At 28.4% G+C, this 14,239-nt stretch overlaps 1 protein-coding gene across 5 annotated transcripts; it reads left to right on the plus strand.

Moving 5' to 3' along the window:
- Nucleotides 1-7,056: 7,056 nt before the first annotated feature.
- LOC129300728 (WAT1-related protein At3g28050-like) lies at nt 7,057-13,926 on the plus strand. Of its 5 annotated transcripts, none has more exons than XM_054939310.1 (7): nt 7,057-7,377; nt 7,679-7,730; nt 7,809-7,978; nt 11,920-12,205; nt 12,977-13,135; nt 13,277-13,428; nt 13,611-13,926. In XM_054939310.1, exons 1-7 carry the CDS (start codon nt 7,205-7,207, stop codon nt 13,759-13,761), a joined length of 1,143 nt encoding a protein of 380 aa, XP_054795285.1. In that variant the 5' UTR covers nt 7,057-7,204; the 3' UTR covers nt 13,762-13,926. The 5 variants fall into 5 exon arrangements, with proteins under 5 accessions (XP_054795285.1, XP_054795287.1, XP_054795286.1 ...); XM_054939312.1 differs by having other exon boundaries at nt 7,061-7,377; nt 11,968-12,205; XM_054939311.1 differs by having other exon boundaries at nt 7,062-7,377; nt 7,679-7,744; nt 7,865-7,978.
- Nucleotides 13,927-14,239: the final 313 nt, after the last annotated feature.

Here is a 14,239-nt window from a genome sequence, read left to right on the forward strand (position 1 = left end):
AAGTAAAAGGAAATGGAAGAAAAGGAAGCCAACCTAGCAATTGTGCACCCAGAAGCCATAATTGTAAGCCTATTTACTACATTTTTTTTTTAATAAAGTTAAAAGGATTAGGTCTTATAGGAAGGATTAGTTCTTTATAATGTACAAACTAATGTTGGAAAGTCTATTAACAAATGTGCTCTCATATTTAATATTTAACTATACTTTAAATAGAATTATTTTTAATAAAAAAATATTTATGAATAATAAAAAAAAATGAAGTCCAAAACCCAATGGCCTAGCAACCCTATAATCATGCTTTGTGGTATAGCTTGAGTTTAATCCAACTGGCAAGTAGTTTCACTTGCCTCCTCGAAAAAAAAAAAAAATGAAAGTCGTTTAGTTGTTGCTCGTTTATTGGATTTTAAGAAAGCAGATACATGATTTGACCCGGTGATTATTATGTCGAGTTTTCTAAAGTTAAACCTTATCTAAAGTGTTACTTTTTAACTCCGTGTTCATAAAAGGTTAGGAAAAAAAGAAAAAGAAAAAGGCATGTACTGCACACTTCACGAATAATGATTTGAAAATCTTGTTGAAGGCAAGTAAACGTGAAATTCTAAACACCAATTTAACGAGTTTTCATATAGCAACAAATTCTTGATTGATTACACATAGCCAAATTGATTATAAATATAATTAATATATAAATATTTTTAACTAAAACTTATATTTCAATAAAAAATTATTATTTAATTGAAATTACATGAAATCACAATATTTTTTGGCTTTATTCACAATAATATCACAATTAATATCATTGCATGACAGTTAATAGAGCACACAATTAATGTTTTCTCTATTTTTTAAGATAATAGAAAAATTATTTAATTAATTAAAAATATCATAACACCTTTTATATTTAAAAATAAAACAAACTTTTAAATAATATCTTATATATAAGAATGAAGTAAGTACTTTTTAAGAAAAATGTTACAAATATAATAAAAACAATGTGTGAATATTTTGTCTTAAAAGTTGTAAAAGTATGCTTATAATTTCTTACAGGTTAATTTATAAAATTTTCATGTTAATAATTGTTCCCATGTCGCTTGATTTTACATGACGGGCTATGCTTGATTTTTCTCCTGAAACAAATTATCTAATATTAGATAATAACCATACTTAAAAATTAGATTTTGCAAGTTGTGCTTAGGGCTAGCTGCTGCATTGTTTATGATTTTATAAACAATATACTTTTCTTAGTTCACAATATAGGAGCTTTTTTTTTTTTGAAAAATCGCTGGGTAGTTATAAAAAGAAAAAATGATAATAAAATTCTTTCAAATTATATAAATGATAATTTAATCCCTCGAAATGTTATAATACTAATAAAGTTCTCAGGTAAAATGATCTTTTTAAAAAAAAAATTATTGACAAAGAGGTCCTTAAAGACTTCATTGATATTATGACATTTTAAAAAAAATTAAATTTTTATTTATATAATTAAAAAAATTATTGTCATTTTTCCTTACAAGAACCTCTCTGATTTCTCTCCAGCATTTATTTATTTATTTATTTATTCAAGGACTATAGATATGGATATGACATATATTTATCAACCATGCCCAGTACAACCTGAAATCTCCTGGCAAAATTTTGGGTATAAATTGAAATAAAATTCTTAAATAAAATGATTAAAATATCCTTCCTTCAATATGTTGCAGCTAATTCTTGTGAACCACACTTTAAGAAAACTTGCTAATTCATTAACTTCACTTGTTCATTTCTTTATATTACTTACTAACTTCATAACTTTATTTATAAAGTCCATGTGATGAGTTAAAGTCATTACTCATTAAGATTTTATCACAACTCATAAACTAACCTACATTACTTATTAAAAGCTTTACTTATTAATCCTCTTGTATAACTTGTTATATCCAGTATGTTAATTGCAGCTAACTTGGTATTAATCCTTAAGAAAACTTATTAATTCATTAGTTATACTTATCTAATATTTCTTTATGCAACTTGCTAACTCTATAACTTTATTTGTAAAATCCAAATGATGAGTTAAATTTGTTACGTTGCATGTTAAACTGTTATTATAAATTCAAAAATCAACTAGTTACTTATTAAAAGCTTTGCTTTACTTGTTAATTTCATTGTACTACTTATTACATTTAGTATATTGTAGCTAACCTAATTATTAAGTCTTAAAAACACTTTTTAATTCCTTAATTTCACTTCTCCATTCTTACAATATAAGAGAATGGATAAAGTAAAGTTAAAGAATTAACAAATCTTTTCAAAGATTAATTCACCATGGTTAGTTGCAATTGCAATGTATTGAAAAAAAATGGTATTTTAGTCATTTTGTTTAAGAATTCTATTTCATTTACACAAGATTGTGTAGTGGAATTTCCTATTGTGTTGGACATGATTTGTAAATATATCACACTTGTAGTTCTTTGATGAAATTATCCCTTTATTATTTTCTTCTCATGATACCTTTTGTTGCTCTCTGACTTTTTTTCTTCCATTGCATAAAGGGAGATTAATGTGAGAAAATATTTTAATGAGCTTGAAGGGTAATGTTTAAATGGACAAAACGCATGTACTGAATCTCATGTATCTGATATGATTGTTTTCAATTTAATTAAAATATGTAAATTTTTTTATACAATATTTATATGGTATAAACAATTCACACATGAGCCCCACATAATTACTTGTCTCCTTATTTACGTGACCATTATCAAAGTATCCTCCAATAATAAAGATATTCTTACTTTGTGATATGATTTAAATCCACCCCTTCAAATCTTTTCAAAAAAGATTTTTAACATGGGCTTTTGCCCTACTTAAAGTATATGACAACTAATAATATTAACAGTACCATGTTCAATGATCATTCTTAAAAATAATAATTATGTCTTTAATTCTTTTAATGTCTATCATATTTTTCTTTCACTCCTTATCAATAATGATATCCACCTTCATTTCATGAGCTTACTTTTCTTGTGTACCCAAATTTGAAACTTGTAATTTCCTTAGCTTTCTCACTAATCCATTTAGTTTCCTAAAGGCATGAAATGTGTATTTTTTTATGAATTATAACTCCCACAACCTTCATAGATAATATATTTGCAAAACAAGGTCCCAACATTCCTAGTACCCAATATGATTTTGCTCATATGAATTAACTTCTTTAGTCATGCTTGTCTAGAATAACATAAGAACTATTACTCATTTAACAGTACGTTCGGATGTGGATACAACAACTCTAACTTACTTGTCATTGCATTTGAGCCATATAGTGCATTAGCACAAAAATGTTTATTTCCATATCTATATGAGGTTTGACAAAGTTTTACGTTGATTATTAAAGGTTTAACACAGTCCTTCTTTTTTTATTCAGGCTTAGGATTGGCTATAAAAATGGATAGAAATATTCATATTAAATCATGTTGTTACATTACCTAAACATCATATAAAAACTTTCATAAATTAAATAGTATAACTCATTGGGAAAATAGCAATCAATAATCATTGGCTAAAATTTATATCAGTCAAGATTTAATTATTATCAAAATTTAAATAGATATTTATTAATAAACAAACCTAAATAGACTGTTGTTAATTTATAATAAATTATTATTAAAATTTAAATAAATATTTATTAATAAAAGACTATCTTAAATTAATAAATATTTATTTAAATTTTAATAATAATTAATTTTTAATTGATATAAATTTTGATCAATAATCTTCAATTGCTGTTTTTCTCTAACTCATTTGTTAGTACACGCATGCCTGGCTCTCTCTAGAGAAGAGAAAGAGAGAGAGAGAGAGCGAGCCGGCGAGCGCACGCGTGGTCCCTGAGAGGTGACTCTCACTTTCTTCAAGAATGAGCAGGCTATGGAAAATGCTCTGTCTTCATTTTTGACCATACAAAATAGTGTATTTTAAAAGGAGAAAACTAAAAGTCAAGTACTTTATCTTCATTGGGTCCATTCTCTAATGAAATTTTGCTTGTGCTTTTAATTTTTTCCAGTGTCAAAATTTGATTGGACCAATGGACCAAATGGATATAAAGCACTTGATTTTACTTTGTCCTTTTAAATCTCCCTTGAGAACATATAACACAAGACCAAATCAAAGCTTGATTTTTGTTTTGTTTTTGTTTTTTTTTTGTAAGAAGCATTTGCCCAACTTTTTGGTGCGAGAAGCACCATTCTCTTCAACCAAAAATATAAAACATGGAATCACCAAGTAATTGAATTATTAAATTCTTAATTATTACAATCACCAATTATTAGAATCATATCTCCCATGGCTACAGTACCTTCATCATCATTTTTTTAAAATTTCTTTTACTAGTTTTTAACCCGTTCAATGCACGGATATGTTGAATCATAGGCAGGGACAGATCCACGTTTGCTATAGTGAGGGTAATTGCCCTCACAACCCAAGAAAAATTCACTTAAAATGACTTAGGTTATATTTTTATTGTTCCCTCAAGAAAATTTTAATTGCCCCCCTCATTTTAAAAGAATTTTATTTATTTTTTTATAAAATTTTACTTATCCCATTAAGAAATTTATTATCTAAAACTATAATATATATATATATATATAACCTTGAATAGCAATAGTTTTATGATGGAAAAGTAATGGTTAGAAAAAATTGTTTATGAAAAAATTTTGTGCAAACAATTCTCAAACATGTAATTTCTTTGGAGGAAAAATGATGATAAGAAATGAAGAGGTTTTTGTGTACAAAATTCTCTACCATATAAAAGAGGTATACTCCCTCAACTAAAAAATGCATATAGGTGTTGGAAATTAAAAAATATAAAGTATTTTTAGTATTTTAATGTGTAATTAATGTGTTTTTAAAAAGTGCTCCTAATAAATAGATTACTTTATATTTATTTTAAAGTAAAATACTTTATTAAATAGGGGTAAATATGAAAAGATTGTGTTAATTTGAAGACAAATAATTAGTTTATTAAGAAGAGATTTAGTTAAAAAAATCTTACATTTTTAAGTAATGGAATATAAATTTTATTTAATGAAATTAAAAAACATGATGCTATATATAAAGAGAGTTTTTTATGTTATTCTAATTCTATCTTTATGTGTTGTTTTAAATATTTAATTTTATTAACTTATATAAAAAATATAATTATATATAATTATTTTTCATAAAAATATAAATATTTATTTTAAGTATAAATTATGCCTCCATTGATTTGTTTTTATGGGTCCGTCACTAATCATAGGATAGATATGTTGAAAATCAAGAGTTGGTAATTTGACCCAAGCTCAATAGGCCAGCTCAAACCCCGATCCAAATAAACTCAACTGTTATAATTTTTAGCTCTATATGTTTATAAACTTTGTAATTTTAGTCAAGCCCAATTGGTCATTTAAATTCGGTCAAAAAAAGTTAAGGTCGAGTTTGGTTACATGAATTTTTTTAAAAAAATATAATACTTAAGTCCTATTCGAATTGAACCTAACTTAAATAAGTTCGACTCATTTGAATTACCGACTCTAATATAAAATAACAATTGTACATTACTGCAAGAAAAGAAAATAATTCTTACTTATTATTTGTGATATGATTAGGGTTATATTATTATGAAAACACGTGCAAATATAGATTAAAAAATAGTGACCGAACATGCACAATTTGGCGCAAGTCGTCGACATAATATTCTTTCGCTTTTTGCTATTGATTCTTACTTTTGAAAGCCACACACCAAGTCTCCCACTTTAATTTTTATTTTAATATTTTTTAATTTCTTTGTTGCTGTCTCTTTTCTTTTGGGTCAGAGCTTTTCCTTTCTGTTTAGGCTTTATTTAAATCTAATTTTATTATGATCTTAGTTTCGTTTACATTTCAATTGGTTGTATAGTCTATAAGTTTTTTTACTTTGTTTGGAAAAATAAAATAATTTTCTTCTTCTGTTGATCGGTGCTTTATTCAATCCTTCGTTATTCCATATTTTGCTCCTTCATTATAATTTCAATTTTTAAGGGATTTGAAGTTAAATATTCTTATTTCTTCGTCCTTCAATATAATTCTCCCAAAGACTTTCTCAAGGTAAAATTCAAATTTTAAATTATTTATTTTTTTTAAAAAATCGTTAATGCATAAATTTCGTTAAATATATCATTCATTTCTCCTCTTTCATGCAATTTGATTTGTATGTGCAGCAGATTCTTTTACATCTTGAATTGAAAGTGCACGCCAAAACAAATTAACGGAAGAAGAAAATAAAATCTCCAACTAGCTAGGAAGAATTACGCCTAAAGTCGAAAAAATAAATTATTGTTGGTAAAATAAAATAATAAATTATTTATAAATAAGGATTTAAAATTTTTAAAGTTATTCTACATGATCAGTTCCTGTGTTTTTTTAAAAAAGATGTCTGAAATGCCCACTGGACAAATAATTTATATCATTTGGTACCAATACATAAGAAATTCGAAGACAAAGGGAATTTAATAATCATACTTAAAAAATTTAGTACCTTGAAAATTTTCTATATATTTCTATGAAAATTTAATGTTTCTCTTAGTGTTAAATCTCCTATATTTAACTATAATTTTTTTATATGTGAGAACTAAATAAAGTAAATTATTTATCTTATAGACATCTCAATCATTATATATATATATATATATATATTATTTTTGAAGGAGCCCGGTCTTTCTCAATACTTGTAAAAATATAAAATCCTTATCTATAATACTTTCTTTATTAAAAATATAATGCATTTTTTTATGTAAGATATTAAAAAATATAAGATATTTAAATTTTTGAAAAAAATTAATGAAATTTTTTAAAAATACTTTTAATTATAAATGTGGTTAATATAAATTTTTAATTGAGACAGCTTAGTGTGATTTTTTAATTTTGAGTAATTCATTTTCGTTATTAAGCTTCCAGCATAACTCTCCCTCGAACGAACCACGTGGCGGTGGCACTGTACGATATTGAAAATTCACGATGCATCGATTGCAACGTCCCCATTTTCTGTCCGACGCTGATAGATTTTTCTTCAGAAATCTGGAGGTCTCAGAGATTCGTCTCGGCACTAAATTCATCATGTGGAGCCAACGCCACACTAGTGTGGGTCACCACCACTCGCTAGCCAACGAATTTCTCTGCCCAGGAGACAAGAATCTGTCAATCATCGCACAGTGAAATGGCGAGTGTAGCGATAACAATGGCGATGGTGGCCTCGCAGTTCTTGGAAGTCGGCTTGAACACTCTGGTCAAGGCGGCCACCACCAATGGCATGAGCAAATTCGTGTTCGTTGTGTATTCCAACGCCTTAGCCCTCTGTTTTCTTCTTACTTCTACCTTCCTTTATCACAGGTTCCGACCAATTCCTTGACCTAACTGAGAAGCATGATGTGTGATTTTAAGCTGTGTTTTCCGATTAAGTACTCGAGTCCTCGTCTTCTTTTTTCTGTCGAATTTCAACGGCTTCCTATGGTTGTATTAGTTACTCATGGTGGTAATCGACTTTTCTTATTCAAATTATTAAAACAAAAAGTTCTGTTGTATTTTGCACGAATGTTGAACATGTTTCAAATCCGATACAACACAGTTTAATTTCTTTCACAGCTTTTGCTTGACTGACTGTTTGCTTTTGTTGATTTAACGATTTCAACAGGAAGGTGGCTCCTCCTCCAATCTCAAGGTCAATTATCTGCAGAATCTTCCTGGTTAGCTTGCTCAGGTATATAAGTATTTGAAAAGTTTTTGGGGTCTGAAATGTTCTGAATCTGATACATACTGGCTAGGTGAGGGTGTACTGCGATATGAATGGGGAATTTGATTGTTTGCGTTGTTGTGGTAGCTGTGCAGTGCAGACACTGATGTATACTGGTATTCAATTAAGCTCTCCCACTTTGTCCTCGGCTATGCTGGATCTTCTTCCAGCTTTCACTTTCATCCTCGCCATTGTTTCCAGGTCTTTCTTCTTCACCTTCTGCTCTTGCTTTAACAAAATGAATCATCTATACTCCATCCCGTATTTATTACAGGGCACCTTAAAATTTTTTTGGCACTTAAACACGCCTAAAATTATTTATTATCATTATTCAATTTTAATCTCATTATAAATTTAATTTTATGTCATCATGTAATGTATAGCTCTTTTTTTTATTTTAATAAAGATAAAGTTGATTTTTTTATTTTAAGACTATTTTTAATAAGGGTAAACTATTTTAAAAAATGTCTACTCTTAGCTTTCTTTATCCCCTATTTTTTTTCTTAGTTTGCCCTCTATCTGAACTAAGCTTTAATAAGTTAATTGTCATTTCTTAAATCTAATAAATAGTTAAAAGTGTTTTATAATATGAATGTATTCATTTGTGTGAAGAAAAATAGAATATACATGAATTAGTTGTCCCGCATATTTTAATTTATATGTCAAAAGAAAAATTCTGTGTTTCCCAATATAAACTATAAAGCATTTTGGGAATTAAATAGATTTTTTAATGTTATTTTTACCTAAAACACTCTTAATAATTGATGATTCAGATAAGACATTAAGAAGGTAATTTGTAATTAATAAAAATATACAAATTTTTTTAGTATAAGGAATACAAATAATTTTTTAGTAGTGTGAATTAGTTTTTTTTTTTTGGTCGAAGTATATGTTAATTAGTTGAAAGCATTTATAATATGAAAACAGAGGTGGTATTTTTTGTATTTTTAAATATTTTTTGTTCAGGATTATATTGTTATTACTTTTACCTCTTGGAGTGGCACTGTGGGAGCGTTGAAAAATCAGTCTTAAAATTGAAAATTAGCATCCAAAGCCAGAAAGCTACTAATACATGTAATGAAGAAAAACTAAAGTAAATACCCGTTGAAGTAGTAAACGAACTCCACTGAAAATGAATCAACTAACTAGTTACAAGATGATTTTTATAAATGTTCATAAAGTAGTTTGATGCTTGTTAAATACTTGTCAATTAGGTTCAAACTTGTTGGTTGACTCTTTTTAAACCTAAAAATAGCTCGGGTTGAGCCGATATGTTAGGAGCGAAAATGACAATCTTTTTAAGCCCAATAATACAAAAAACACTTTTTTATTATTTTTTTAATTTTAATATAAAAAATATAAAATTAAGTATCTAATTAAAAGAAATGGACATCCTAAACTCATTCTCCTTCCTTTATTTATTTATTAAGATATAACTGATAATGTTAACTAATTTTAATTTTTATTGATATTAATTTTAATATTACTATTTGATATTATACTTAAATGTTTAATTTTTTTATACTTATTGTGGTGTGAATTAACTTAAATTTACTTTTTTAAATTTAATTTTATATATAATAATTTTTTTAAAATTATAAATATATTTTTTAAAATTTTTAAATTAAAAAAAAATAGAGTTGAGGTTTTGAGGGTCAACTCTTTAACTATGAGAGATAGGGTTAAGTCTTGCGAGAAAGAAGCTTAAAATATAGTTGGGCTTATGGCTCTTCGCATGTTTCACTCTTAAACGCAATTGTAAAAAGTTTATTATTTCATTTGCGACAATTCGTGTATCGTCTGCCGTAAGACAGGTTGACACTTGAGTGGCTTGAATGAATCAATGAAACCCTGCTTTTGCCATTTGTAATGCTTGATGCATCATGCATGTGCTCCTGTAAGAAAATGGACAGCCAGTTGATCTTTGAGCGCTGGTGGCCCCCACTTAACATTTTCCTTGTGGAAATTGGGCTTCGACGTGAATTGTCAAGTAACATCATATTATTGCAATTGATTTGAGCCTCACATCTAATCCAGAGTTATCTAGAATTATTGTTTCATGTGATTATGAACCGAAGAGACTGAAGGAAAGTCTTCAATTTAAATGCGAGAAGTTAACGTATCTCTAAGAAAAATAATAAATAACACAAGAAATAAAATTGTGCATAATATTATTTATTCTCTTTTTTTATTTCAAAACATATCGCAGTTTTAAAGAATGCAAATTTTGCAAAAGGATTATGTAACTTAGTGACATTTAATCCTTTTTTTTTTAAGTACGAGATTCAGGTTCTTTCTTGCTTTGACTTTGTGCTGTGCATGTCACATTAATTTTAAAAAAATGCAAACCTATTAAGTTTCCTTTCTTTATCTTTTATTGAAGGTTCTTTATCTTTTAGTCTCTTTCTTTCTTTCGGATTTGGCCAATTGCCTTCACTCTCTTGGTTTCACTTGAAGTGTCTCAAGCAAGATATCAAAAGCAGATCGGAACTTGAAGTCAAATCGGTTATAATTAACGCAATATATTTTAATTTAAATATACAAAAATATTTATATTTAATTATGAAAGTCAGTAATATTCAAATAAAAAAACCTTAATTCTAAAGAAAATGAAAATTTCATTCCTGACAAAAAAAATGAAAATTTCATTCATAAAATCTTATAATGTTTTATACAAATATTAATTATAAGTTTCTAATAATAATAAAATACAACATCATTTAAAATATTAATCAAGAGATTTAGATTTGATTTAGAGTTCAATATTTATAAGCGGAAAGGAAAAAAAGACTAATAATAATAATAAAAGTAACCCAAGATTAGCCTGTCAAGTTGATTGAGTTAATCTTGGGTTACTGGTTCACAACCTCTCCGGTTTAGCTCATCAACTGGACTAGCCTAGTGACCCATTTATTGGTTTATTGATCCAACTAATTGATCCAGGTTTTTTGCACCATGGTCTCGAGTAATCTTGATGTTAGCTAAATGGTCTAGTGCTAGTGGCAGAGTTGGACCCTTCTTGATACCCAACCTAAAGGATGAATGAGTTACATTATGTAACCCACTACACAACCCTACTCATGGAATGCCCAAGCATTATGTAACATTATTAAAAATTAAAATTAGTTCAAAAAATAAAAAATATTTTTTAAAAGTTTTGAATATTTAAGCTTGCCCAAATAAGCCCAAAGCCCAAAAGTGTTAAAGTCAAACTTAGTTATATGAATTTTTTAAATAAGATAAAATACTTTAAGCTTGATTTACATAATTTCAACTCGAATTGAGCTCGGGCTACCCAAATTGCTAGCTCTACCCTCAACACACACATAATTATATAGGGAAAATATCAATCAAGAATCTTTGGAAGAAATTTATATTAATCAATGATCACTTATTGTCAAAATTTAAATGCATACTTATCGATTTAGATTAGTCTTTTATCAACAAGTATCCATTTAGACTTATTTTTTATTAAAGTTTTAATAACAAATGATCTTTAATTAATATAAATTTTCTCCAACAGTCCTAGATTGTTATTTTTCCAATCATATAAACATTGGGCTAGGCCAAACGAGTTGAGTAGAATGCATTGTTCAATAATAATCCATCCCAACATTCAACTTTGGCCCAACGACATCCAAATTCTCTCTCTCTCTCTCTCTCTATATGGTGCTAGGCTAGGCAATTTTTTAAGAGCCGGTAAATCAAACTGACCAAGAAGTCCAAAAATTTTAAAATTGGGCTTGAGAATTCAAAAAATTTTCTTTAGTTCAGGCCACAATTTTTTTTTTTTACCTTATTGGGATGGGCATATGCCATCGGGCAACCGGGCCAGATAAACTATAGAAGTGCCATAATAGCATCGGTCACATCAAGTGCCTCTTCGGCTCTTTAAAAGAAGTGAGGTTGCTGGTTTAGCTGAATTTTGTGAGTTCTCCTCCCTTATGAGAAAAGGTTGCATTGGGTTTGGCGTGTGTTTATTGTCCCTCTCCCAAAGAAAATCTTTATCTTACTCTTTACTATCAGATATTAATGACAAATTCTGTTTACCAAAATACTTCAAGTTATTCATGCATAAAAATCTAGGTCCTGGGACTTTTGATAGATTATAGAAACTAGAAGTGCCCTATATTCATCCGCAGAAGACAGGACTGGACAATCGGTGTGAACTCCATGATATGTGATTTCAGGATGGAAAATCTGGATTTGAAGTTACGAAGCAGTCAAGCTAAATCTATTGGAACGGTGGTCTCAATCACAGGAGCATTAATTGTGACCCTGTATAAGGGTCTTCCAATTACTCCCGAGCCCCTACAAGAGAAGCCACTGATGAGTTGGGTTTTGCTCTCTCAGAAATCAAATTGGCTATTGGGAGGCTTTCTCCTTTCAATTTCCAGCTTTTGTCTCTCTCTCTTAATTGTTGTCCAGGTATTAATTCAAACATATTCCTTCTCTGAGAAGATTCCATCTTCTAAAATTCTTAACGGTTAGATGAAACATATATATATATATATATATATCAGTCTATCGGTCCTTGCATAAGTTATTTTTTTACAATAAATTAATGGTCTTTTTTACAAGTTACTTTGTATTAAAAAGATGAATCATTCATTTTTTTTTTCAATTATTTTACTACAATTTTCTATAAGTAGAATAAAAGTTTACATATGAATAGAAAATATTTTTAAAGACGATGTATTTAATAAGAGCGAATTGAAAAAACGTCTTTTCTTTTTAAACAACATTAATAATTTAATTATTTCTCATGACTTCCGATGATAAAGTTAAAAATGATTTATACAAGGAGAATACTTGAAGAATCTCTCTAATATTTTGCTGCTGTAATTATAAATAGTAATTCAATTGAGTCAAAGGGGTTAATATTTCTTAAACAAGGTTCTGATTTTTAAAACTATATGTATGGAAGAAACTGTACTAAGTGCAAGTAAACTACCCATATTATAGGACATGATAATACTTAAATTTAAATTATTTCATAATATCAAGTACTAAATAGTTACTACGAAAAATACACTGCGCACCACTGGAAGAAGTATCGAATCTTTTTTTTTGGGCCACGAAGAAGTATCGAATCTAATTATATTAATGTAGCTCAATCTAGGTAGTTAAATTATAGTCTTTCTGAAACTATGATCGATTTTGTCCCTCGAAATTTTCCATCTTCAAATACACATGCAGGTCTGGATTCTCAAGGACTACCCCGCAGAGTTAATGCTCACAACTATTTGTTGTGGTTTTGTGGTTGTTCTTTCTACCATAATAGCTCTCATTGCAGAGGGAACTTCAAAAGCTTGGATCCTCAGACCTGATATGGAATTGGTAGCCATATTTTATTCAGTAAGTAGTACAAACTGCAGAAGAAATTAAACTACGTATTTCGATCGATCTGAACTGTAAATTTAATTTGGCGCAAATTAAACCTTAATTACACTCACTGGCATATAGTTTATATAGCAATTGATGATGGTTCATTTGCAGGCAATGTTTATGATATCAATCCGAAGTGTTGTGTTCGCATGGGCTACTCGAAAGAAGGGACCAATTTATGTGGCCATGTTTACCCCTTTAGGGATGGTCATTGCAATTGGCATGGGAGTCATTTTTCTGAGGGACACTCTTTATCTGGGAAGGTACACACAAAAACAAACTCTAAGGCCCCTACTTGACACACAGTAAATATTTTTTATGAAAATGGAATTAATGGGATTATGGGAATGAAATGGAATGGGGATAATATTATATTAAAGAAATATCTTGGTATGCGTGGGACAGAAACATAATATCTAACACTGGAGTTTGATTTGTGGTGCAGCATAATAGGAACAGGTATAGTAGGAATTGGATTTTACTCAGTGATGTGGGGGCTTGCTCAAGAGGACAACATGGTGAAGGAGAACAAGAACAAGAATATGACATCTTCTACCACAACCCCTTTGCTACAGGATAAAAGCTTGCATGTGTAGAAGAGAAACAAGCCATAGAGAATGTCAAGGTTGTATAACAATATTATGTGTAAATCAGGCTTTATCACTTGTCACATATCTGTAAATTATATAAATCTTTTTTTTATTTTGAAAAATTACTTACTCTTTAGAATAAACAAAAAAAAAATACGCTGCATTTATGAAGTAGTTGTATAAATAATAAATATATAATATTATCAAAAAAGGGTAATTAATTCACTTCAAAATTAATAATAACTATTTTATTGCGCGATAACCCATTTAATAAAAAGAGACAATTTTTATATCAAATTAAAATTAGACAGTGGTCTGTGGACTTCATGTTTTTCATCATATTTTTGAGGTGCATTGCTTTATTTATATTTTATGAATAAAGTGATCTTATATATATACACTTCACATGATTTAATTTGATTCAATTTTTTAATTTGATCCATGTAAGGTAAAAATTTATAATTGAATTCTTATAATTTACAAA

Source organism: Prosopis cineraria, unplaced genomic scaffold (genome assembly GCF_029017545.1).
Source record: "Prosopis cineraria cultivar Desert tree isolate PC_DT_omini unplaced genomic scaffold, ASM2901754v1 PC1722, whole genome shotgun sequence".
NCBI classification, from domain to species: Eukaryota; Viridiplantae; Streptophyta; class Magnoliopsida; order Fabales; family Fabaceae; genus Prosopis; species Prosopis cineraria.

Excerpts from the sequence above, each read along its gene's own strand:
- LOC129300728 (XM_054939310.1), top strand. The coding sequence starts at position 7,205 with ATGGCGAGTGTAGCGATAACAATGGCGATGGTGGCCTCGCAGTTCTTG. Across the intron at positions 7,731-7,808 it reads TTATCTGCAGAATCTTCCTG|GTGAGGGTGTACTGCGATAT; the intron begins GTTAGCTTGCTC and ends CATACTGGCTAG. Across the intron at positions 13,429-13,610 it reads GACACTCTTTATCTGGGAAG|CATAATAGGAACAGGTATAG; the intron begins GTACACACAAAA and ends TTTGTGGTGCAG.